This window comes from Equus przewalskii, chromosome 25, assembly GCF_037783145.1.
Source record: "Equus przewalskii isolate Varuska chromosome 25, EquPr2, whole genome shotgun sequence".
NCBI lineage: Eukaryota > Metazoa > Chordata > Mammalia > Perissodactyla > Equidae > Equus > Equus przewalskii.
Genome location: NC_091855.1, coordinates 17,093,080 through 17,119,765, shown reverse-complemented (window position 1 = coordinate 17,119,765; position 26,686 = coordinate 17,093,080). Strand labels below are relative to the sequence as shown.

Here is a 26,686-nt window from a genome sequence, read left to right as displayed (position 1 = left end):
AATCTTCCTCAATTTTGTACATGGGATACTGCCACAGCATGGCTTGATGAGTGGTGTAGGCCCATGCCTGGGATCTGAACCTGCAAACCCTGGGCCACCAAAGCAGAGCACGCAAACTTAACCGCTCCGCCACCAGGCTGGACCTGAAACATCAGGTTTTTTCAAACACCTCACATTTGATTTTCAAATGGTTCGAGTTCTTTGTTGGCTTCCCCAGAGAGCTATTGAGGCGTGGGGGTCCTCTTCCTCTGGGCAAAGGTGGCTTGTGTGTGCCAAGTAATGTTTTGTTGCTAATTACTTCCCAGCTTCAGACATTCCAGGTTTTTTCCCCCTTTTTAGTAGACTGTAAAATTATGTATATTTAGCTTTTTACTTGGTAAGTCTTGTTAGAAGTAAATAGTTACTTTTGGGTGTTTAGTGCTTTCAAACAAGATTTAAAAAAAAAAAACCAAACAACTCACAGGCTGAAATCACAGAGGATTTTTGAAATGTGAGAAGAATAATTTTAAGCTTTGGATATGAAGATCATTTCCCCTACTTTAACGACAATACAAACTCCAGCACAAGCAATATACTACTGAGATCACTCTGGATGAAATATTAAGAAGTGACAAAATCTGTACTATGAAACTAGACGGTATCTATAACACAGAAACTGATGTAATTTAATTTCTCTACCATTGTGTCCTTAGAGATTAGAAAATGATAGACTTCTGAACCAGCCATTAAAACATTTTTCTATCTGGAATATCAACCACATTTTCCCTTTTGCTCTTTTGTAAACTGATCAAGGCTGGCTGAATGGAAATCACTTCACATGTCTGAATTACAGATGAAAGACAGTGATGTCAACCAGGACCGTCCACAATGGGGCCAAAGGCATACCTACCCTTCGGGCATGGATTTTTGCCTGTAAGTGCCCCCACCAGAGCCAGTCTCGCTGGACGAAGATAGGCTGCTAGGGGAGTTTCGACACTGCTGGGATCTTGCTAAAGCCATGGATGAGACCGTCACATAGATGTCTGATCCAGGAGACAGCCTGCGTGTGCAAACCAGAATACGAAGTCAACAATTTACAGAGAAAATCCTAACGCAACGCATGCTGGATAATTTCATACAAATGCGACAAAGACAGTGACTTCATGGAGATAGTGAAAATGAAGCCAGTTGGAAGCCTACAAAAGAAACTTTCCTATGAAACTACTCCCTAAGGAAACAGCTGGAACACTGCCTTGAAGGGGGCAGGGGCTGGTGGCATCAAAAAAATAACAGGGGGAAGAAACCATGTATGTTTCCACAGGCTGCCAGAATTCAATGGCTGAATTGCTTATGCAGTTCCTTGTACGGCAGTCAGAGGATAACTGAGCCCCAGAGATACTAACACAGCAATTAATTCCAGTTTTTCACATGGGTCTCCCACAGTATATGACCACAGCGAGACTGGTACATTCTTTGCATGCGTCTTTGTTTCCCAATTTTATTACTCAAAGTCTGGAATGAATATTCAGATTTTGCTATTTAGTATTTATAAATGTGATTGATAGTAACATCACCATATAAAAACCTCCAAGAAAAAAATGCCTAGAATTGCGGTTGTTGAATTTAATTGGAATTGCCTGATTTATATAATATCACAGTAGAGCGTGCTCCACATGGCCACCTAACACATCTGTTTCTAAAGCTGTGGATCCTTCGCCCTGGTGACTGGCTCTCGACATGGAAACCAGAGCTTTGTGGTCAGGACAGATGTTTATCTCCCTCGACCTCCTCCACTCCAGTCGGCAATGGGGCAACTGCTCAGATATCAGTAAGTGATGCTGACAACTGTGACTAGGTGTAAACGAAACCTCTTTGATTTCCAGAAGCAAACGCTGGCACACGTCATTTGACCCTTGCAGCAGGGCAGGCCATTTCCATTTTACACCTGAGGGAGTGGAATCAAAGTCATTTGTTCAGTAAGTCAGGCCTCTTGCTTCTAAGTCCACTGTACTCCATGCTAAATTACTGCTGTCCCCTATAGAAGGCTGAGTTTCCTTTTCTTAATAGGACAGCTTGCAGTGGGTCTGCATGGTCAGATGATTTTGCACGTAAGGTGTCTTATACTTAAGCCACAGTCCTGAAGCTTTGGGACAGAACCTGATTTACTGAAATACAGTGAACCTATGAACCTTCTGTCACAGGGCAGGATGGGGTTTCACGGATAGGAAGTTGAAAGAAAGAATAACAGAATCACAATGAGAAGCTTTTCTTTTTCTTCTCTTTTTTGTTTTTGAGGAAGATTAGCCCTGAGCTAACATCTGCCAATCTTCCTTTTTGCTGAGGAAGACTGGCCATGAGCTAACATCCATGCCCATCTTCCTCTACTTTATATGTGGGACACCTGCCACAGCATGGCTTGCCACGAGGTGCCACGTCTGCACCCAGGATCCGAACCGGTGAACCCTGGGCTGCTGAAGTGGAACGTGTGCACTTAACCGCTGTGCCACCAGGCCAGCCCCAAGCTTTTCTAACAGAAAAAGAATAAAGATGGATAATAAAAAGTATAACTCCCAAGGGCTGGCTTGGTGGCGTAGTGGTTAAATTTGGTGCACTCTACTTCGGTGGTCTGGGTTCATGGGTTTGGATCCTGGGTGTGGACCTACACCACTCATCAAGCCACGCTCTGGCAGCGACCCACATACAAAATAGAGGAAGACTAGCATGGATGTTAGCTCAGGGCGAATCTTCTTCAACCAAAAGGAGGAGGACTGGCTGGGGCTGGCCCGGTGGCACAGCGGTTAAGTTCACAGGTTCCGCTTCAGCAGCCTGGGGTTCGCTGGTTTGGATCCCGGGTGTGGAACTATGCTCCATTTGTCAAGCCATGCTGTGGTAGGCGTCCACATATAAAGTAGAGAAAGACAGGCACGGATGTTAGCTCAGGGCCAGTCTTCCTCAGCAAAAGGAGGAGGATTGGTGGCAGATGTTAGCTCAGGGCTAATCTTCCTTAAAAACAAAACAAACCAAAAAAATAAATAAATAAAAGAGGAAGATTGGCAACGGATGTTAGCTCACAGTCAATCTTCCTCACCAAAAATTTAAAAAAAAAGGTCTAACTCCCACATCCTTCTATGCCCAAGGGGAAGATCTCTGACTTCAGTGCCAGATCTTTCCCCTCAGAGAGAAACCTGACATCTCCAGCTGTTTCCTAGATATCTCTATTAAACACCCTCACCAGCAATTCAAATGAAGCCTCCTGAAACCTAACAGATTTTTTCCATTTCCCCACCTCCCAACACCCCAAATCTATCCCTCCCATATTTGTTCTCTCAAGCTAAACACTTCGAAGACATTTTTTCCCTCCCCTTTCCTCATCTTCCACAGTCAATTGGTCTAATAAGTTCAACCATTTAGTGAGCACAAACTATGTGTCAGGCATCCTGGGTGCTAGTCTTGAAAACCCAGAGACAAAGCAGATAACTGGTCTCCAACCTGCTGATTGTCCCCAACCTCCTCCCCCGTGCCCCCTCCCCCCAGCCTGGATCAGTACAACAGAGCTCTGTCTTCCCACTTCTGGGCTCTGTCCACCCCACACCTCCAATCCCCCCACCATCCCAGGTCATCTGACTGCTGACAGCCTCTCCATCACAGCTTCCCTCTGCCTACAGGAGAGAGGACCAAATGCCTGGCACTCTCTTCCAGGCCTTGGACCATCTCACTCAAGCCCATCCTCATCTCCATGCCCTTTACCTGCCTCCATGCACCCTGCATTCTGGGCACATTCAGCATGCCCTAGTTCAAGCTCACCCACCATATTCATACCTTTATTCATCTTGTCCTCTCTGCCAGGAATGCCTTTCCCCTTTTTTACTCACATAAAACCCTTTTTCTCCAAGGCCTAATTCCAATATCATATCTCCGAATTCACAGATTAATTAGAACTCCTCGAGTTCCACGACAGTCTGTTCTTTGCACCATTATAGCACATCCTATAGAGTGGTTAGTTTCACGGGTGTCTATCTCCCTATTTAGATTCTGTCCTTAAGGGGCAGGACTGAGCCTTATTTATCTTCACGTCTCTTGTTGCTTAACACAAGAATGAAGGAGAATCCGTATTAGCAGCGGAGAAGATGAAGAACAGTAGGTGGGCTCAGGATAAGGGCCCACAGTTACTTCAGATGCCCCAAGCCAGGGGTTTTCAACTAATAATAAAGTGCCAAAGTTTTTGACTAATTTGCCAAAACCATTATAACAGATTCAAAGTTATGCTTTCTTAAACATGAGAAAAAAGGATGACGGAATTACTCCAGACACCCTTGTGCATATCATCAATCTGACATGTAATGGCAAAAGGACTTAAGTAACAATGCCTACTCTGGTGGTGTGAAATGGGCAAATAAGGACACCAAGGATGCTAGGTCCCTGGGCAATGTGATGAGAAGCTAGTAAAAGAGGCAGAGTTCCTAAGCTCCCCGACTACCATGAGCAATCTTGTTATTGCCATACAGACTTGGAGAAATATGGGCTAACCACAGGGCTGGCATCCTCATGAGCACGCCAGGCTCAGGAGGGGGGCATGTGTGGGCAGCTATGGTGGTGTCAGAGACTAGTAGGTTCTCAGAACACTAGCTCATCCCTACTTTGGGCAACGTGTTTTGATGAGAAAGATTAAGATATTTATCTGGGTACCATAAAACAGTTATCCCTGTATTCTTTTCCATGAAGACGTCTCCCAAGTTTCTCACTATTTATTCTGAAGGAATTGGAAGGGTACGGGAGGGGTAGGTAAAGACAACCAGGTAAAGATTAAGACACAGCATGAATGCAAATACAACAAGAGACCACACTCCTTTCTGCCCTAAGAGTCTGGCTTTACAGGCACTGAATAGAGAAACTTCAAATCCAGTCTCGTCTTTTAGCTGCTCTGACGTCCTTACTGTGCAAAGGAGGAGGTGTTTCAGAAGATGGGAAAAAAGGAGACGGCAGTAGAATGTTAACGTGGTTGGGGTCAATGCAACACCTGGGGGCCCGATGACTTTGTAATTTTTCTCAGAGTAAATAAGTCATGCCAATGAATTATATTTATGGTGAAAGTTAAAGTGTTTCTGCTTCTATGGGAAGCAACAATATGATTCCATAAGAAAAGTCAAGATGTAACTTTTATATTTATATTTAGAGCTTGCTTTTCTTACCCTGCTCTCCAAAACAGACATTAAGCTAAAAAATATCTCATGTTAGTTCTCAACCTAAGCTCTTTTATTTGGCAAATGTATCAGAAAATTCTACTTGGTTGCTGGAGTTATCCCAAAGGGAAAAAATAGCATTTCCAGAAGGCCGGCATTCATTCCCATCCCTTTTCTGCATTTATATAACTCAATAGCGGCTTTGTTTCCCTACTGTTCACACACACAGAACACACATACAGCAATTCATGGAATGCCACCCAAATGTTTTTACGACTCTAGACGTATGTGTAGTGGGCAAAAAAATGTCAGAATTATCCCTTATTCTGATGACTTACTCTTTTCCAAATACTGTGCATGCGATACCATCACACAATATTATTTGAGAATAGACCTAGCTCAGGGAGTGGGAGGTACCGCCTGCCAGGCGCTGGCTGGCCACTTCTGCCGGAGATAGATCACTACTGGAAGTTGGGCTGGTTGCTGTCCTGCCACCTTGGAAAAAAGTAGCCCCCACGTTGGCCTGAATAGGAAGCCAGCATGCTGGCCTCTTGCTCTGTCCCCTCCACCCGCTCTATTTTAAAGGTTGCTGAGGCCAGTGAAGGGTTAGTGCAAGATCACAAATCTTTTCTTCTCTTTTGAGATAAACCCAGATCTTTCTACTCTCTCTTAGTCTTAACGAGTCCTGGACATTCTGGATGTTAAAGCCCAAACAGGTTTAGAGGCCTAAGATTAATACATCTTTCAATTGCTGTGAGATCTTTCAATTCTGTGGAATATAAGGAAACATCTTTTTAAAAAAATTCTCTGGTCACTGTCAGAAAGGAAATTTCCAAACCTTTTAGCACTAATTTCAGTAGATTCTCTTCCCTACATTTGTCTAAGTGTAGCCAAGAAATAACTAAGTGTTTTTAAAGTAACTGACAGTGAATATTCTCTGGGGCTGCTTATCACTTCCCTCTGCAGAAATAAAACACCAGGGCTTTTTCATTGTACAAAGATGCAGCAACTGAAAGTCATGATCATCAGCCCAGGAGACAATACCTCCACAGTCTGCAAGACTACACTTAACACCAGCTTTTCATTTATACGCAGTGCGTTTCATTGAAATGAAAACAAAGAGTTGAAGGGGATGGACATTTAGGAAGGGACCGTCCAAGATCAATATCAGTTCCTCATTTTTCCAGAGCATTCTCACACCAGGATAAAAGGGAGAAGAGAACTGTCAAAAAAAATTCCCCTATTTCTAATAAAATAACCCCTGTTCCCACCACACCCTTCTCATGAATCAACTCACAGGACTACACATATGGTATTAACATTAATAGATTCTTATTAAATTGATCTCTCCAGATGGTGATTATAATTTATCAATTTATGGATAAAGAATTCTCGGTATCTGAGGAGCTGATGATAAAACTTTTCTTGAGTAGTAAGTTTAATTATGCCTCTATTTCCCGCTTTTTACTCCAAAGTGATAGCACCGCTTAGATATGTCCAAGGAGCTAAGGCCCTCTGCAGCTCAAGCGCAAACAGTGGAATGATGGTCAAAACAACTGAGAGGGTTTCAAACAGGAGCAACGATTGACAAATTAGGTCCATAATTAAGCACAGCATTTTACCACAACTCAGCAATTAAAACACTATTCACCATGGAACAGGATCAAGTTAGTCTGTCTTCAGTAATGTAGATCAACTAGGATTCTTCCAGAATTATGTCAAAAAAAAAAGGTCTCTAAAATGATTCAAGGTAATGTAATTTGGATGCTATACCCAGAACAGACTTTGAACAAGCTGTCTTCAAATTCAAGCAACTCACCACCTCCTCCCACTGTGGCCTTTGTGAACCACAGCTACCCCTGGTTTCCTCACCATACAATTCCTATCAGCTGTTCAGACTGGATTGTGAAATCCTGTTCTGATGAGTCTCCTATGACAAGGTCAATTTACAACAAGAATAACTCTTGTACAGTTAGGAAAATACAGCAATTCATCACACTGAGATCAATGGAGCATCACTTCACAGCTGCTGGCAAGCTGTTAGAAGTTCACAGCCCGGCATACATCATGGGTGCCTCTCGAGAAGAGTCAATTTTATATCGTAGATGATTATAAAGAACAAAAAACAAAAATAGATTGCACACAGGACCAGCTACATAATTTGTGGGACTAAGTGCAAAATGAGAATGTGGGCCCCCTCATTGACACAGCACTACAATTTCAAGATGGTGACAGCAGAGCATTAAACTCAGCATGGATCCTTCTAAGTGTGGGGGCCCAGTGCAACTGCTCAGGCTGCACGCCCATGAAGCTGGTCCTGACTGCAGCACATATGACTGGGCCCCCTCAGCATACAAACATGCATGCACTCGCCAGGAAGTATTTCTTGGATGGCATCTAGGTATGGTGGTGGATTTCCTTCATGTAGCATGGCAGCTAAGATAGGGCACTGGAGTCTGATGGCCTTGATGCTAACCTCAGCTCCACCACTAACCAGCTATGACTTTGAACAAATTAAATTATTTTATCTTTCAATCCCTGGGCATCCTTATCTGTAAAAGGGGTAAAGAGTAACGAACTTATTGGGTTGTTGGGTGGATTAACTGATAAAACTCACACGGACTTTGAACAGAGCTTGGCACAGAATAAGAGCTCAGTAATAGCTACCTATAATTTTCAAGTAAAATGTAACTGTCATGAGAGCAGTATAAACGGAGTGTAGAGGGGCTCAGGCAGGTTACAAGTCAAATCTTGTTGGGAAACCTAGAGGAAAGGAAGCTTTATGAACAAATGTATTTGAGACGGGTCTTGTAGGAAACCAAGGATCTTCACAGAAGCTAGAAGTTAGGATGTGGGAATGTGAGGGTGCATGTGGCCACCTATGATGACAAGTTAGGCTGGAGCACTAGACAGGTGAGAGACTGCTGGGGCCTGTTAACAGAAGGATGAGTGGGCCTTGCAGGGTGAGCCTTTGTACAGCCAGCTGAGGAAGCACCAACTTCATCTGCCAGGTACCCAGGAAACACAGGAGGTTCTGCAGCAGAGCAGTGGTGTGCTCAGAACTGAGCCCGTAGAACCCGGGACAGCAGTGGTGTGCTCAGAGCTGAGCCCGTAGAACCCGGGACAGCAGGCATAAGAGGGAATGCCCAAATAATGTCCTTTTTCACTTTTTCTGCCAAGGTACAAGAAAACTGATGAAAAAAAATTTTAAATTTGAGAGATATGCGGATAGATAAGAACCCATTAGTTCACCACGAATACTAACCTCTTTGATTGGTCCTATCTGCCAATATTCACCAATGCTTCATGAAAAGAAGCCCCAACCCAATCCTTTGGTGAGAAGCTAAGTTGTTTTTTTTTGGCAGGCTAGGATTTTAAAGACTAGAAAAAACTAAACAAAATAAATTCATTCTCCATCCCACCATACAAACAAAAACAAGGGAAGTAGAAGCTGAAAGACGGCACATCCGGCTGCCTCTGCACGGAGCGGCTGCCCAAGTGCACCTTCCCCCCGCCGCCCCTGAACCACTGCCTGAAGCCAGGGGAAGAGAAAACCACCGCCGCCCAACTTACTTTCCTCTCCCACAGAGTTCTATCAGTGCTAATGCTCCCGGCTTTCAGAGAGTGTGAATCCTGCAACAAAGTCAAACCATTTGTAAACTAGTTCCACCAATTACTTGACAAGCGCATACTGCTGCCCACGGTTCAGGGCTGTGCGAACTCGACTTCCACATCCTTACTTCTGTTTTGCGCCACTTCGTATGCCATCACCATTTGTCATTTAAATGATATAATGATATAATGGGAAACTACAAAAGTCAGACAAGAAGTGACAGACTGGGGGACTACAGGCTACTTAATTAGGCTGGATTCTGACTCTCTCCAGGAGTGGGGACCGGTGGGCATGCACGTGCCAGCAGGGCCACAGGCATGCGAGAAAACCCCCTCTCCTGCCACCCCTCCTTGTGTATTTGTGCTATGTTCCCTAAAATAAGCCTGCAGATCCTAAAGAAGTGCACCCAGAACAAATAGTCCATGGCCACCTTTATGTGGCCTGAAGCAAGCCCTCTTGCGGTACGGCCACCGGCTGAGAGCCCCGCAGTCAGAGCACAAACACCCGACCCACAGAAACACACCCACTTGGGTGAAGAGATCAGTTCAACTGCTGACCAGCCCTAAGGACACGCCGTCCATCTCATTATTTCACAGCAACTGTTCCTGCAGGTAAAAAGGAAACCCACCCACTTTTCTCGGCAAGCACTTTATGACAGGCAGATCCCAAATGCCCCTCTGTCATCATACAGAGGGATTTTCCTGAGTGGAAGCAGACCTCAGTCAGACTGTTCGTTGTCTGGGGCTCTGAACAAGAGGCTTATGGGAAAATTTCACACTGATGATTGTGGGAGTGGGTCTAGGTAGCTAATTTGTCTTAATTATCACTAATTTCCACAAGTTGATATACGTGTTGTGCAATCAACAAATCTTAAAGAAAAATGTCAGTGGTTTCTAATATACGGGAGCAGAAGAGTATACCTCTTCTCCTCTGAGAGTTATTTAAATTCCCAATGATAAATGAGTCCACGTAGCTCATGGGCCCCCATCAGGCAAGGGGCCTAGTCCCTTCTCCACGAGGAGGAGGGTTACAGCAGGATACATGTTTGCTCTGGCTTCTGGGAGGGCCTTCCCCATGTTGTGTGTGTTGTCAGTGGTGGGGAGCTGAGGAAGCCCCAGGGCCACTGTGGGCCCTTACAGACCCTCCCATAAGGTGTGACCAGGCCAGGCCTCCCTGGGCGATCCTAATGCAGAACACCCCCTTCAAGCTGGGTAGGAGGGCAAGACCCCACTGCCTAGGGACATGCAGAGGAGGAGGACCACATGCTACCTTACTGATCTTCCCAGAACACAACTGCTCTTCACAAGATCATCTCTAAGGTCCATTCGAATTTGCACGGATGGTTTTTGCAGAATTTCCTACAACTTCTGCAACTGCTCAGTTCACCATGACGGTGTCAGCACAGCAGGCCTCCTGAATTCATCCTCTCTGTCTCACCAAGGTTAACCATGACACTGTGGCTGCAGACAGCACAGCTTGCTCCTGCAGGCTCTGACCCACTCATAGCCTAGATCAGGCTGAAGACGGACTCATCGGCCCAGGCTGGCAGGCCCCACCCACAGCCCCAGAGTACCCAATTCCAACCAGCTGTTTCACTTCCACAGAGCTGTGTTTGGAAGAGCATCTAGAAAATGACGAACAGCGACTGCCATGTCCTAAGCCTCACTATGTGTCGGGCCTGTCCCAAGAGCTCAGACTGGACAGAGAGTAACTAGATATATATTTAGTTACTAACCTCAGGGAATCTTCACAGCGACTCTGAGAGGCGGGGCTAGTGCTCCATTTGATTGGTGGGGACACCCAAGTGTGGAGAGGATAATGAACTACCCACTGTCACGTCACTCGCAAGGGGTGGGGACAGGATGTGAATCAAGGCCCCTGGACTGCAGAGCCTGCACTCCTGGCACCTCTCGGAGTTTCCCGGCATCACACTAAAACACTGGTGGCCTCCAGGAGTTACCCAGCGGGTCACACTGAAACACTGGTGGCCTGCTGGGAGGAAGCCATGTGGAACGCATCCCCAGACTGAGCGCAGAGCGGCTACTTTCAAGGCGTGAGGAACGATGAGGGAATTCAGGAGCCTGAGCTGGGGACCATGTTGGAGCACTCTGATCTCATTCCCTGGGTCACTCCGGAGGGAAGGGAACTGGGAGGTATGCCAAGCTCAAGCCACTGTGCCCACTTCCTGAATGCTTAAATAGAAAATATCTTTGACCTATAATCTAAAGACGTGAACTTGCAAATCATCTAAACTCTAATCCCAACGTGGATGTCAGACTATGTTCGCTCCTCTGAAGAGTCGGGTAAAAGGAGCCTTGAGAGGTGGGTGAGTGTAAGACAGGAACGGCCCTCCACTGATCTGCCTGATCTTGGCTGACAAATAAAACACCATAACTCAGTTTCAGTTTCAACCAATCTGAAACCTTTCATAGGAAATTCAATCAAGAACAACTCACATTTCACTGAGTCAATTTTAGACAGCTTTACCTGTAACATACTTTTAAAAGAGGAGTACTCTAACCTTACCAACAAAAGTCAAAGAATTCTACTTAAATATAGCTTTAATTCTACATCTTTATCACACTATGGTGTTTCACTTTTACCTATGGCTTCATTTTTATAAAAATAAATTTATTTACCCAGCGTCTACTGATGGCTGAATGGATAAACAAAACGTGGTCCATACATACAATGAAATATTTATTCAGCCTTAAAAAGAAAAGGTTATGGACTGAATGTGTCTCTCCCAAATTCATTCACTGAAGCCCTAACGCTCAGTTTAATGACATTAGGAGGTGGGTCCTTTGGGAGGTAACCAGGCTTAGATGAGGGCCTGGGGTGGAGCCCCCACGATGGGATGAGCGCCTCTATAAGAAGAGGAAGAGAGACTACAGCTTCCTCCTTCTGTCCTGTGAGGACACAGGGAGAAGGCACCTGCCTGCGAGCCAGGAAGAGGGTCCTCACCAAGAAGTACATCTGTGGAACTTCGATCTTGGACTTGCCAGCCTCCAGAACCACGAGAAATAAATGTCTGTTGTGTAAGCCACCCAGACTATGGGATTTTGTTACAGCAGCTCGAGCTAAGGCAGAAAGGACATCTGGACACATGCTACAGCATGAATGAACTTTCAATACCCTATGCTAATAAACCAGGCATAAAGACAAATATTGTATGATCCTAACTATGTGAGGTACCTAGAGTAGTCAAAGTCAGAGACAGAAAGTAGAATGGTAGCAGCCAGGGGCTGGGGGGACGAACAGGGAGTTGGTATTTAAAGGATCCAGAGTTTCAACTGGGGAAGATGAAAAAGTTCTGGAGATGGATGATGGTGATGGTTGCACAACAGTGTGAATGCCACAGAACTGTACACTTAAAAATGATCAGAATGGTAAATTTTAGGTCATGCATATTTTACCACAATTAAAAAAAAAAACCCTGATTTTTCTCCTTAATTGATTTACTTCTATGCCTACTTCTTCAAGAAAGTTCTTTTGCTTATTGATTTAATCACTAAATAAAGTTTTAAAAATTCATTGTGAGTCTACTAAAATGCCAGAATCTGTGGTTGGTCCTTGGGATATGATGATGAATAAGACAAGCTACCTTACATGGGAAAAATGCGCACATAAGATTAAAATGAAGTATAATAAACTCTGTGAAGGAAGTAAACATGAGTGACATGAACATTCCCAGGAGGGGCAATTAGGGTAGAGATGGGAGGAGGAAGTTCCGGAGGAATTAAAGGGGACTTCTAAGAGGAGGCGAGCTTGGGCTTTGTGCTAAAATATCCTCGGTTGTTAAGCTGCTGCAAGAGAAAGTGAGGGGCAGCGTGGCAGGTGTACAGGCACCGAGGAGAGAGAAAATGCGGCCACAGAGTCATTTATATGTCTAGAGCCTGGGGTGGCAGGGGGACAGAGGAGGACATGGTAGGTAACTCACAGGGGGAGTGCACTGGATACTGAAGGTTGCACAGAGGCTGTAGGGAAAGGCATGGCCTGAGGAGTGCTTCCATTTTTATTAGGCCGCCCTGTGCAGGATGCAGCATGGAGGGGTGGAAAGCAGGAGGCTGGAAGTCAAATTTGGAGGCTGTTTTGGCCAGAAAAATCCTAGTGTAAAATGAGAGCCCCTAAGGCAATGACAAGGAGGACACTTAACATGTTGCAGTCTACACAGAAGCTGGAATATAATGATGTACACCAGAAATTTATGTAATGTTATAAACCAATGTGATCTCAATAAAAACAGGGGGGGCGGTGGCCCAGTGGCATAGTGGTTAAATTCTTGCACTTTGCTTTGGCGGCCTGTGGTTCGTGGGTTTGGGTCCCAGGCGTGGACCTACACCATTCATCAAGCCACGATGTGGCAGCATCCCACATACAAAATAGAGGAAGCCTGGGGCAGATGTTAGCTCAGGGACAATCTTCCTCAAGCAAAAGAGAAAGACTGGCAACAGATGTTAGTTCAGGGCCAATCTTCCTCACCAAAAAGAAGGAGGGGGGGGGAAGGGAAGGACTCAACAGAAGCTTAGGACCTGATAACTAAATGAGTGTGGAAATGGGGATGGTGGGGAGGGCATGGTGATTTCGGGCCCCAGTTCGCTCTGGATACTTGGGTAGATGGCTAAGCCCTTCACCAAGGTGGGTAATGTGAAAAGGAAGAGGAGATGGAGGACAGGAGTGTGGCTGAAGTCAGTTTGGACCTGTGAATAAGAGACATTCGTGCGGCACTCAAGCGCAAACGTTCAGCAGGTAGTCAGGTATACGAACAGGAAAAGTGAAAAAGAGGTCAAGGCAAATATCAACTATGAAGGAACTGCCTGCATACAGATGATGGCTGAGGTTACTCTAACAAGCTACTCCAACATATTGCAGTGTGGAATTAAAAGAAAAATGAGCAAAGAATCATGGGGGACACAAAATTTTGGGGGGTGATAAGACAGGTGCAAAGAGCTAACAAAAAAAAAATCAGTAGTAAAGTTTTGGAAGACAAGGAAAGGGAGTTTGAAGGAGGAAGGAGTGGCGAATGGTATCAGAGAAGCTGAAGACCACAACATCCAGTGGCTTTAGAATTATGGACGTCAACAGGGACGAAGCCTGAGCAATCCCAGTGAAGATCGAGAGTTCCAGGATTTAATGATCTTCATGTCAAATCCTACAACTATGATCCAGGTGGACAGCATTTGAAAAGTACAAGTCCTGAAACTTCTAACCACAGCTAATATTCTAAACAAAGGAAAAGTAAAGTTTAACACAGAACCTGCATGAAATAAATTTAGAAAGCATTTCCTTAAAAATAAAGATTGAATGGGCACACACTATTATGCTCTCTGAGAAGACAACTCTCTGAGTTTGTTTCAACAGTACTCAGCAGGCACAATCTTCACGCCCTGTACGGTGCTGGTGTCTGCTGAGGAGGGGTCCGGGAGGCTGCAAATGCAGCTAGCCTTAACTCCGCGTACACAAAGAAGCACTCTCCATCCAGCCACTCAGAGCTCGCGGCAGCGGGGAAAGGGTAACAGTATGGCACCCAGGTAAAACTCAAAAGTATCAACGGTTCAGGAAGATCTAACACCAAATATTTATATAAAGGCTGCTAATATTGCATCTAAAAAAAGAGAAAGGGAAATTCTTTTATATGCTAAGATGCCTGTTATTTATACAAAGCCCTTGAAATAGCTAAACTTTTCGGAGCATATTAACACAGATCATGGTTTTATTACTGATCCCTCATTATGTTTTAACACAGTAACGTGTTACATTCAATATGCTACAGCCAGCTATTTTTATTTCAATTCTACCCTTACACTCTCCAGATAAATTTGAGGCCAAAGTAATGATTGCATTATATTACCTACTTTTGTTGAGCAAATATTAGTTCTGTTAATAAAAACTACTCCCACAAATACTATAAAATTCTATATTCAAAAGGCCACCTGGAGAGCATACAGCTCATATTTTTAAACCAAATAGAATTATACTTTATTCTATTTAGATGGCAAATGGGTCATCTGTTCTTACTGCATCAGTTTCTCTTAATGTATAGAGAACACAATTTAGTGAAATGATTTCTGTTAGAAACTCCAAACACCAACACATTTTAGTATATCATAAAAATCCTAACCTTGGAATTAAAGGAATCTGTTCCACAAATGTATTTTAAAAAAATTGTTCTTAATGACCTTTAAGTGTGGGATCTTGCATACAATTCAAGAAAAACTATGCTTCTATAGGCAGTAAATTAGTATTTTCATCTAGAATGAGCCGTGCTGGATCCAGGCATGGGAACGAAGTCGGCAGATTTCTGTAGCATGAGCAGGGCAGACTTGAGATAGCTCCTAACTTAGGCTTAAACACAGCTGGTTTCTCTACAGTTAAACACAACTGGCCTAACCTGGGGGAGAAAAATCAGTGGAACGAAATAGCTACGTAAAGGCCACACTTCAGTTTCACTACTGGGATCATGCCATCATTGGTAAGGCAAGATTCGAGCGTGGCGGACCTCGGCATGTGTTTTGACTACTTGTGATTCATCTGAAAGGTCCATGTCACACTTTACAGACTGCCCAGGTTCAAGTGTAAATGGCAGCCGGGCAGGGCTGGGATGAAGGGGAGAGTCAAAGGACAAAGATGTGCCCAGCCAGGGGCCTCACTTCCATATCTTAGTAAGGGGTTTTGTTCTCAGTAAGACTATGAAGGGAATGCTTATTTTTTCAGTTGTATTTCACTACTTTCACAGAATAAACTAAATTCCCAGGTAGACCTTATGAATCTGTGGTAAATTCCCAGGTAGACCTTATGAATCTGTGGTAAATTCCCAGATAGACCTTATGAATCTGTGGATTCACAAAGGATTCAAGAAGTATTCCTGATGAATGTCATGAGTCTAGTTTATACCCAAATATTCCTGAAATAGTAGCGAAACAAAGTTTCTCAAATATTACCTTCTATTTATGACTTGAAGGTAAAACTTAAAAAAAGAAATATCATACTAAGAAAATTAGAAAGATGGGATAGGAAACCGAATTCTAAAATTTTCACAAAAGAAGACTATGCATCTAATTACCACATACTTCAAAATGAAGATGAGCCAAATAAACCTAAATATCCCAAAAACATGGGGCTGAGATTTTACAACTCACTACACCATCCATCCTAAGATCTGAAATCCTAGCCCAGTGTTCTAAAGAAGACCTTAAACTAAGATGCTTTAGAGAGAACTGAGTAGAGGTTATTGCCTCGAAAACCACTGACGGCCTCACTTGTGCCTCTTTTATCTACATAGCTCAGAGAGTCACAGGGCTGTTCTTACAGCCTTTTATGGAGAGCACCCACTTAGATGCCTTTCCTCTCCGTGGAGTTAAGATGAAAGGCAGACACAAGTACCCGCAGAAACAACCTCTACAGCTCAAAGAACTGGAGTTGATGCAGTCTCTAGCACTAAAAGCTGCTGGCATCATCGGATGATAATTAGCTACAAAAAATATTTTCACTTTTGGAGGTCAGTATGTCCAAGCAACAACCTTTAGTTTTTGTTGCAGAAATTAAACTCCACTTGGAATCGAAATAGATTCTGCTATTTTCTTATATGGAATATTGTATAAAGACAATAACCCAAAACAGTTTCATTTGTAAAAGCTCAATGAGTGTTCTGGAGAGAAAGAAAATAGCATTGAGAGGAAAAAAAAGTCTCTCTCTAAATAATGGTTTCCTAGGTTCATCTTTCAAAATGTGAGCCAAATCATGACTTTCAGTTAAAACACACCTCAGAGAGAGCCAAGTTTGGAATGTGTAGAACAAAGAATTTATTCAGAGATCTCTTGGAAGTTTTTCCTCGTCAAAATAATGAAAGCGAGAGGAGTGCAGACGGGAATGTGGCCACTCTGGGAGGGGAATTTTTCAGGGAGATAAACAGCATGGGGCTCTGTAAATAAATTTCCAGGATTAAATGAGAAATTTTAGAAAGACAGCTAGTTTTTTTGCTTGTCTGTTTTTTATTAAATTATTTCTACATGGTACTCTAGTATTTCTGAAATAGTTAAGTAACAATGTTTTATGCAATAGCTCAAAAGTTAGACTAAGATAAAGACATCCTTCAGCTTTCCGCTCCCAATTTGAACCAATGATAAACATCGCTGGGTCCCATTTTCTTTGGCACCCTGGGCACGCAGGACCTGTTTCCTGATGCTCAGATGGGCCAGGGTCATGTTCTGGCTCCCACAGGAACCTCCCTTCTACCTAACACAGCTCCTGGAACAGAGACTTCTCCCCAGCTCTGTGGGTTTCTGATCGCTCTCTCATGTGGGAGCCACAAAAACATTCTGAGATGTGATCAAGACAAGAAGAAGTGATGGGGAAAGGGCAGTGGGTGGACAGAAAGATGCTGGCTTCTTCTGGTAGGTGACTGGCAGGTTACTGAATTAAACTCTCGTTCATTAGCATAGGTAATTAGGGGTAACTAAATTTATAGTGCACTTACTTAAAATTTTATAGCCAATTTCTATTCACATTTCAAAAGTACTTAATCTAGTTTAATGTTTGACCTAGATTCTAGGTAAAGGCAGAGTTAACCAGTTATCATCTGTGAGGGAACTCACTGTGACTTTCAACTAAACAACAAACCCTGGTTTCTGCCTTTCTGGGATCCCTCGGTGTCTCTCATCTTTGCTTACTTTACTTAGGGCTGAGTGTCTTAACATATCCACTTTCTTCTACTTCCAGAGCAGTGGAAAATACGTTTGTGCTGTAGTACTTCTTTTCCCTTCCCACAATTCTTTGTTACCAAAGTGACACAAATACAGATACTCAGCCAAAAACCTGCACTCTGTTGCTATTATCATATCACTTATTCCCAAAAGACAAAGACCGTGAAAGATGATAATACGGTCCATGTCACCTCAAAGAGTCTGCCAAGTTCTAATCCACATGGCTTACTAAGTGTGCAGCAAGGACTTCTGTTGATATCACATGGAAATGACAGAGCGAAGCACAAATACCATCACACAAAGCCAAGCGTTATGCTAGAATATATCCTTATTTATCCATATGGACTGGACGGCTACCATGATGGAAAACCAATGGTGCATGCATCTCAGTTTTATTTTTAAGATTTTATTTTCCCTTCTTTTCCCTAAAGCCCCCCAGTACATAGTTGTATACTTTAGTTGTGGGTCCTTCTAGTTGTGGCATGTGGGATGCCGTCTCAGCATGGCTTGATGAGTGGTGCTAGGTCTGTGGCCTAGGATCCAAACTGACGAAACCCTGGGGTGACGAAGCGGAGAGCACAAACTTACGCACCCAGCCAAGGGGCTGGCCCCTGCATCTCAGTTTTGATTTTTGACTTCTAATAAAATATGGGAAGACCTAAAAGCTGGTGCTTATGGGTCTGGTGCTATTTAAACTTGGGGGAGAGACTTAGAGCAAGCCTTTGAGACACACTCACCGCCTCTCCAGTGGGCGCCCGTCACTGGAGATGCTTCGAGGAATGTTGGTGGTTCTTTCTGGAGGAGGTATCTTCCCATCTCCTTTCCCAGCATTCAGCCTCGAGGTCATGGGACTCTGTACCTGGGATGGGACTTGAGGTGAATGAGGCCCCTTGTTGGCATTCCTCTGCCATTTGTTATTATTTCGGAAGGGAAACTTAAATTCGTATGAAACCCCTTCATTCATTTTATATTCCATCACTGGCATGCGGTAGGTTTCAGAGCAACTCCTGTTGGGGGAGGGCAAAGAGAGAAAGAAAATTAATATTGCTTTTGCTTGTTGGTGGAACCACACTGATTCTCATTAACGGTTAAAATGGATCAAACACTTCATCCTCTGTTTCAAATCATCTTGTAATCATTGGGGCCTATAATAATTTTCCTTTCAAAAACCAGAACCCCAGGAAGTGTTACACTAGCATTTTCCTCTGTTCAATCCCAACTGTTGAGTCTGAGATATGGAGTTTTGAAAAAAACAATGAGATCCATGGTCACCCTGGTGGGCTGCGGGGGTAGGGAGAAGAGTCAGTACTGAGACCTGAGGACGGAAGGCCACCAGGACAGCACGACACGGGAGCAGACTCTTAAGAAAGGGCCTCAGAGGAAATAGGCAGTCAGCTTCACTCATCCTCCACCGAGTCTTACGACTGAGGCTCTAAAAGGGTGCACAGTTTTGAATTTGTTGGGATCCCAACAGTCAAAAAATTAAGTGGGGAGAAATCTTGAAATCCAAACTGAGAGCCAAATTTAGCTCAGAAGGAGAGGAAAAAAAAAGCCAATTATAGAAATTCTGCAATCATCAAAACTGCCAGGGAACAAAGCATAACCTGAAATCAGGATTCTTTCCCCCCAAAGCCAGAAATCCCTCATAGCAGGACGGTCCTCGGTAGCAACTTGAGTAAAACGAATGGCAGGCACAAATGCCTTCTGTCACTTTAGCCGATTTTTGTGCCACCATCCCAACCCCCAAACCTTAGGAAATGTGGAACCCACCTTCCATTCCCTTTACCCAAACAACCAAAGAAGGTTCAGTCAGTCGTTAACTTGACTGACAGACAAATTACTGAAAAAACCTATTCCCACTACAGCATTAACTCAAACTGTGCATTTGAATTTCACCACTGAGAAAAATGATTTTCTTTCTTAAAGGAACTCAAAGATTGAGAAGCCGGTGGGAAACCTGGGAAAGGAAGGGCTGAGCGCGGTTATGAAATCATGCTTTAAGAGGCACCTTAGAGACAGTACGAGGAGAGTCCAACCAGTGCTGTCCCGCGTGAGCCACACACGTACTTTCAAAATCTCTGGTAGCCACATTCAAAAAGCAAAACAGGTGACATTAATTTAATGCTATATTTTATTTAGCCCAATATATCCAAAACGCTATCATTTGAGCATGAAATCAATAAATCAATACTAAAAAGTTAATGAGATATTTTACATTCTTCTCAATTTGGTGCATATTTTACACTCAGAGCGCATCTCACTTCGGATTAGCCACATTACAAGGGCTCCTAAGCCCCAGGGGACTCGTGCCTCCTGCACTGGACAGCACAGGTCCAAAGGGCATCCAGCCAAAGGCCTGATCTTGATGTAGGGAAGGGGCTTACGTTGGTGGGAGAACAGGCACATGGAAGGTACCCCTCATTCATGACCTTGTCCATGTCTCAGGGTATGACTCCTGACATGTGAAATGTCTACCCCATAATGCGTCCTCTGCCACGTCTCCATGATAGCCATCGGTTTGGAAAAGTGCTACTTCTGGAGCATTTGCAGGGATCCTTGCCCTCCTCAGCCTTGGCCCAAGTCTACACCGGGTACCTTTGCTCACAGTTTCCTTACCGCTCCTCCTGACGCCCCCAACAGCCTGGGGCAACCTTCATCAGACCCTCGGCCCAAGGCTCTGCTGTTCCCTTTTATGCTTTAAGGACAACGGCTTTCGAACTTTTTTGGACTACAAGCTCAGTAAGAAATACATTTGACCCTGTGATACAGCACAACCACAAATACACACACACACACACCCCCTTCCTCTGAGAGCTTTCATTCTCCTACATTTTGTGTTAAACCATTTCATTAAAAAAATACATCAAGTGCAACTTCCTAAATTGATTTTATGCTCTTCTTAAAAGTTATGATCCATAGTGTGCAAAACATTGCTTTAAGGCACATCTGACATTACTTTTAGCAGCTAATGACTTCTTATGTGAAAACTCTTCTCTGATATGAGAGAACATCACCTTAGGCTCTGATATAATTTCTAGCTTTGATTCTGATATTTTTGACAAAAATATGCCATTGCAACCCTTTCTTGGTTGTTAACAGAGGTATTATGTAGTACGGTTTGAAGTCTTCCATTTCTGACTAAATATGGCATATAATACAGTACCTAGTGCTCTGGATCTATAAATATAATGCAAGACTGTTGTAGCTTACAAAAGGAGTTTTAACAAAAATTTACAATAATCTAGGAGAAAACTTCTCTCCACCTCAAAATCAGGACTAGCAATGGTCTTTTTTTGTTTTTTTTTAAAGATTGGCACCTGAGCTAACATCTGTTGCCAATCTTCTCCTTTTTCTTTTTTTCCTCCTTCTTCTCCTCCCAAAAGCCCCCCAGTACATAGTTGTATATTCTAGTTGTGAGTGCCTCTGGTTCTTCTATGTGGGACACTGCCTCAGCATGGCTTGATGAACAGTGCCATGTCCATGCCCAGGATCCCAACCAGCGAAACCCTGGGCCGCCGAAGCGGAGTGCGCAAACTTAACCACTAGGCATGGGCCCGCCCCTGGTCTGTTTTAACTTGTAAACTCAATGGATCAATGGATCATCCAAGCCCCCTTCTGTTGGATGCTAGGAACCAGCACATATACAGAACTTTATCATCCTGTATTTTGGGCACTAACTTTTCAAACATTTTCCCCTAGGCCACGTTTTCCCTTCACCCCCTCCCCCCAACATACACATAGATTCCCTTGCTAAGCTTTAATTTTATGGTGCTCTACACGGACCTGCATAGGCTGCTTCAAGTCCACAGCAAATCAGGGTAGGTGATAATAAATAATAATAACAAAAACAATAATAATGTAATATCAAATGGACAAGATGCTCTCATCTATTGGGCCTTACTTTCTTTATAAAATGAAAGATTCGGAATTGATAATTGTTAAACTTGCCTCTAGCTCAGTCTTTGAAATAGTCTTTTAAGCTGTATAATACTTAACACTAAAATTGGTCAAAAGACTCCATTGGCCAAAGATTTTGCCTTCTTTATAGTCCACATTTCATTTCCACTACTCTTTTTTTTTTTTGTGAGGAAGATTGGCCCTGAGCTAACATCTGGTGCCAATCTTCCCCTTTTTGTTTGAGGAAGATTGTTGCTGAGGTAACATCTGTGCCAGTCTTCCTCTGTTTTATACTGGATACCGCCACAGTGTGGCTGGATGGGTGGTGCTAGGTCTGTGCCCGGGATCCAAACCTGCGAACCCTGGGCCGCTGAGGTGGAGCATGTGAACTTAACCACTACACCACTGGGCCAGCCCCCATTTCTACCACTCTTAACCAGAAACTATCTGCATATTCTATAGTAAGAGAATGTAGCATGACCAAGCCTAAAGGAAGAGAAGATTCATTCACAGAGAATGGAAAACAAAGGCTCCACAGCGCTAAACCTCAGCCATCCGCCATGTCTAATTGCCTTCCACAGTGAGGCGGACCACCCGCTAGCTTCTGATTGCTCACTTATCTCTGTAAGATATAAGAACGATACATGGAATAAGGAGTGGGCAGTACACTGAAGAACAAAGATAAAAGCTGGCTTTTGATGACGCACATAAAAATTCATGGAGGGATTTTTATTATGTCATTCCAAGTGAAACGTGGTGTCAAACAACAATAACTCTAACACTTAACAGCCCACAGTGGGCCCAGCACTAACCCAGCTGCACTAGAACAAGCCTCTGAAGTAGGTGCTCTCATCCTCACTCATCAGATGAGGAAACGGAGGCCTGGAGAGATGAATTCACCCCAGACCACACAGCCAGGAAGGGCAGAGACAGGATCTGAACCGACTAACTGCAGAACACTTCTACCCCAAGTCCTGAAACTTCTTTACCTTCTAGTGACTATCGCGTTTCACTCAGGGCACAGCCTACGACAAAATGGAAAACCCATCGATTGTTAGAGCTATGGTCAACAGGAATTACAACCCTAGTGCTAAAAGTGACACAGGGTGACACAATGACATCATAAATTAACTGAAAAGACACTCCATCTCCTTACTCTCTTTTTCAGTCTTTTTATTCTTTCTCCTTTAATTTCTCATTGCCCATTACTCTCCCTTTTTTCCTTAAGACACTAAGAAATACACATAGAAAACAGCTAAACAGCATATTGAACAGAACATCACAACCCTGGACTCCTGACTCAGAATAGTCAGATGTTTGAGGGCAGTGAGGTCCCTAATAAGCCATGTAAAAGCACTTAACCTCAGGGCCAGCCCGGTGGCGCAGTGGTTGGTGGCGCAGTGGTTAAGTGCACACGTTCCACTTCAGCAGCCCGGGGTTTGCCAGTTCGGATCCTGGGTGCAGACACGGCACCACTCATCAAGCCATGCTGTGGTAGGCATCCCACAGATAAAGCAGAGGAAGATGGGCACGGATGTTAGCTCAGGGCCAGTCTTCCTCAGCAAAAAGAGGAGGAGTGGTAGCAGATGTTAGCTCACGGCTAATCTTCCTCAAAAACAAAACAAAACAAAAAAAACCTTAACCTCTTTGGACCAAAGTTCGTCCTCTGAAAAGTGACAGATTTGACCCAGATGATCTCTGACAGCCTGGTAGCTTTAAAGCAGTATGCTTTTGAACTTTGAAATATTTGTGTTTTTTTTTTTTTTTAAAGGAAGAAAAATCTGTGACCCATTCTTATTTAAAAGAATTTTGATTTGGTCCTTTTATGTCACTTGTTTCTAGCTCTTCCTCTTGAATGGCCCTTGATTGCTTTCTTTAAAAATTGTAGGCTAGTGGCCCTCAACAGAATAAAGGTCCACCACTCCCACAAAACCCCATTCAGAACATCACAATTTAGTCTGCAATCTGGGTATTTTTCTGGCCAAGAGAATGACTGTTGAAGATTCAGAGGTCATAGATGCCAACAGACTAGGGGGTCGGCAATGGATGGGGTGATGGGCCCCTCCTGCAGTTCAACATCTCACTCCCCAGAGGGCAGCTTTCTAGTGAAGTCAGCAGGTAAGTACCACATCTCTTTCTGCCAGGACTGCTTCCATCATGCTGCCATTCGAGCTGGTCCTGTTCACTCTTTGGGCCGCCACTGAATCTCTCCAAGCCTCGTTCTCCTCATTGTTTTAAAAGAAATGAAGCTGCCGTGAAGATTTTTTTAAAGCCAAGTGCATACTAGGGGCTCAGGAACCTTGCTTTACATTTCCTGTCTCTTCTTCCCTTTAAAGAACTTTAGTTTGAAAACAATTCACAGAGGATGTGCTATTTCCTGAGAACAGGGAAAAGAGCCCTATTTTTTTTTTAACATTTTTTATTGAATACTTACTTTGTTGTTGTTAAACTGGCTTTTTCACTAAAAACATAACAAAAAAAATCTGCCTTTTCAAAACTAATGAGTCTCCCATTTGAATGTACGTGGGTGTTTGTAATTACGTACCATCGCCACTGGCGACCCTCAGAAGCGCTGGCCGAGGGGCAGTGTGCCCCGAGGAGGCCTGTGCTGCCTCACGCTGGAGCTGCAGTCACAGCTGACAGAGAAGAGAGTGACTAGTCAAAGAACAGAGTAATTAGTCGCTAGGAAAACAGCAGTAGGAGTGTGAAGTGCGGAGAAGAAAAATATGACAGAAGAGCATTATCTTATTTTGCTGAAAATTGTAGCAAGGTGTTAATGCTTAACTGTTCCTTTGAAGTCACTTCTAAAGGAGGGAAGGGGAGAGGAGGGCTTTCCGTCCCTCAAAGCCATCAACGGCGTCATTTCACACCTGCTCAGGTCTGACAGTGGCTTTCCGGGTGGAAACTGTAGCGAAAGGAGCAGAATGTGTCTCCAAGGCCCGTGGGGCTGTGCAGTGCACTGATCCTTTATCCCAGTCACCCCACGTCCTAACACCCTTTGGTCATGTCACTGCCCGCTCTGCCGGCTAGGAGAGCATGACAAGGACTGCCTTAAAAGTGGTGTTGGGAGATGAAGACAAATACGGCTCATCCATCCAGGGGTGTGCTGGAGCCAGCCTGTCCTGGCTTGCAAGAGTGGACTGTGAGCGTCTATGTCAGCTCTGCCTTCAGCTTCAGTTCATGTTGGTAGCTTGAAATTGGCCACAGTGGGAGTATTTACACCACAGGAATTAGCAAATGTTCCAAACCAAGGTTCTTTTCCCCAACAGGAAGCCAGTTTACCAGCATATCCCTGCCATGCTGGTGTATAAGGAAAGGATTTGTGCCCCAAGCATACAAAGCAGCATTTAAGAGCTTGGATTCTGAAGTTAGACCTAAATTTACCAGACTAGCTTGGGAAGCTCATAGCATTATTATAAAGATTAAATGCACTAATCCATATAAAAGCACTTTTTTTCCAGGACCTGCCACATTAAATACTCAGCAAATGTTAGTTGTTTTTACCAACACACCACCTATCTAGATGACATATTTAGTCTAGTATCTTGCTGTCGATAAACCTCCTCCTATCATGACCTACCTATCCAGGGCCAGGCCCATCTTTCTAGTAACAACTACTATTCACAGTTCAATGTCAGCAATGTCGCCTGTTCCATCCTACTTCCTCACACACTCACACACACCTATTTCCCTCTCCTCTCCCCCATACAAACTGGAGAGCCTAGAAATAAAGGCAAAGACCTCTGAGCAGACAAGATGGCGTCACAAGATCTACAGGCTTCATTTTGAGTAGACAGTCCTCAGACCAGCATCTATAACTCTGTGCTGTGTGCAACAAGGCTGATAAGTTACAAAGTTTGGTTATCTTCTCCAGTTTATAGCTGCCTGTTTAGAAGCAATAAAGTAGACAATTTGAAGGAGAGAGCAAAGGACAGAAGACAGGAAACCAGAGGAGGAGCACAGAGCAGCTGGAGAGGGTTGGAGAGCCTGACGGTCTTTCTGATCTACTTCAAGAGTCACACTTGAATCCCCAGTCAGCAAAATCCTTAACATTAATGATGATGTGCTTGAGGAAATCAGAAAGAGCTGGTTAACTAAAGCAGGGTATGCATAAGGCAATTTCAGAATACTCCCCCAAAGATAGCTGAAATAAAAAGTTCTGGATATATATTTTGGTCTCCAGAGAAATCCAGTCATCCAAAAGGAAGCACTTCTTAAAGCTATCAGACAGAGGGATTTCACCACATTCTGACATATGCACAGAGCCTCTGGGCCATCCAGGAGATAAGCCCTATTAGGAAATACTGTCCTGGGGCCAGCCCCATGGCCCAGTGGTTAAGTTTGTGTGTTCCCCTTCGATGGCCTGGGGTTTTGTGGGTTTGGATCCCGTGCATGGACCTGGCACTGCTCATCAAGGCATGCTGAGGTGGGGTCTCACATAGTAGAACTAGAAGGACCTACAGCTAGAATATACAACTAAGTACTGGGGGGCTTTGGTGAGAAGAAGGAAAAAAAAGATTGGCAACAGATGTTAGCTCAGGTGCCAATCTTTATTAAAAAAAAAAAAAAAAGATAAGAAATACCATCCCTAAGTCTGTCTGTAACATTTGGTTTGAAGAACTGAAGTACCTTTAGATTGTCATTGCTGCTTACTTTTTAAAGGAGGCAAATAACCCATCATAACCGTTTACACATTCAACCACCTGATGCTCATAAATCTGTGAGAGCTTGGGTGCAGGGCTGGTCATGTTCTTTGGAAAAAAAATAAGATAAAGAATATTGTCTTGGCTTTAGAAGGCCTAAGAATTAATTGCCAAAGCTTAAAAGAAACTCTTCGGAAATAACGGGTTCAAAGCAAATTAACAGATTGAAAAAAACTAGGAAAAACAGCATGTGATAGCCCAAAGGAGAAAAGAAACAGTTGATTAAATTTGTTCCACCAAGAAACCTCCCCAGAGACAGAGAAATTAAATTTTCAACAGTGCTGCTAGCATGGCAGGAGCTGGGAGGGGCAGGGAGTTCCCGGGCTTCCCTTTGGGAAAAGGCTGGGAACCAACCTGCCAAAGCATCCTGAGCAGGACCAGCTCACTTAAAGCCAATTCTTGACACACGCAGATGCAGTTAAGGAAAAGCCTGGTCAGTCACATTCAGCCCTCCAGGCTGAGACAGCAGGGGTCAACACAATACTTTGAGTTTTGGACAGGAATCGGGTACAAATGGGGAAGTCAGAAGAGTAAGACTGCCACCATGGAACATAAAAGAAAAAAAAGTGTGACAGTTTGTGATGCTGAGCGTATCTTAACTTTAAGTGTTCA

At 43.8% G+C, this 26,686-nt stretch overlaps 1 protein-coding gene across 48 annotated transcripts in view; it reads right to left on the bottom strand.

Moving 5' to 3' along the window:
- Nucleotides 1-26,686, bottom strand: part of SIPA1L1 (signal induced proliferation associated 1 like 1) — a 360,404-nt gene that overhangs the window by 45,859 nt on the left and 287,859 nt on the right. For 38 of the 48 annotated variants that reach the window (XM_070593958.1, XM_070593937.1, XM_070593968.1 and 35 more), the window contains 2 exons: nt 18,212-18,481; nt 890-1,039 (listed from right to left, as the gene is read on the bottom strand). In XM_070593958.1, coding sequence (XP_070450059.1) covers nt 890-1,039; nt 18,212-18,481 — 420 coding nt within the window. The remainder of the gene's footprint in view (nt 1-889; nt 1,040-18,211; nt 18,482-26,686) is intronic. The other 10 variants (XM_070593976.1, XM_070593979.1, XM_070593980.1 and 7 more) reach the window with 1 other exon arrangement.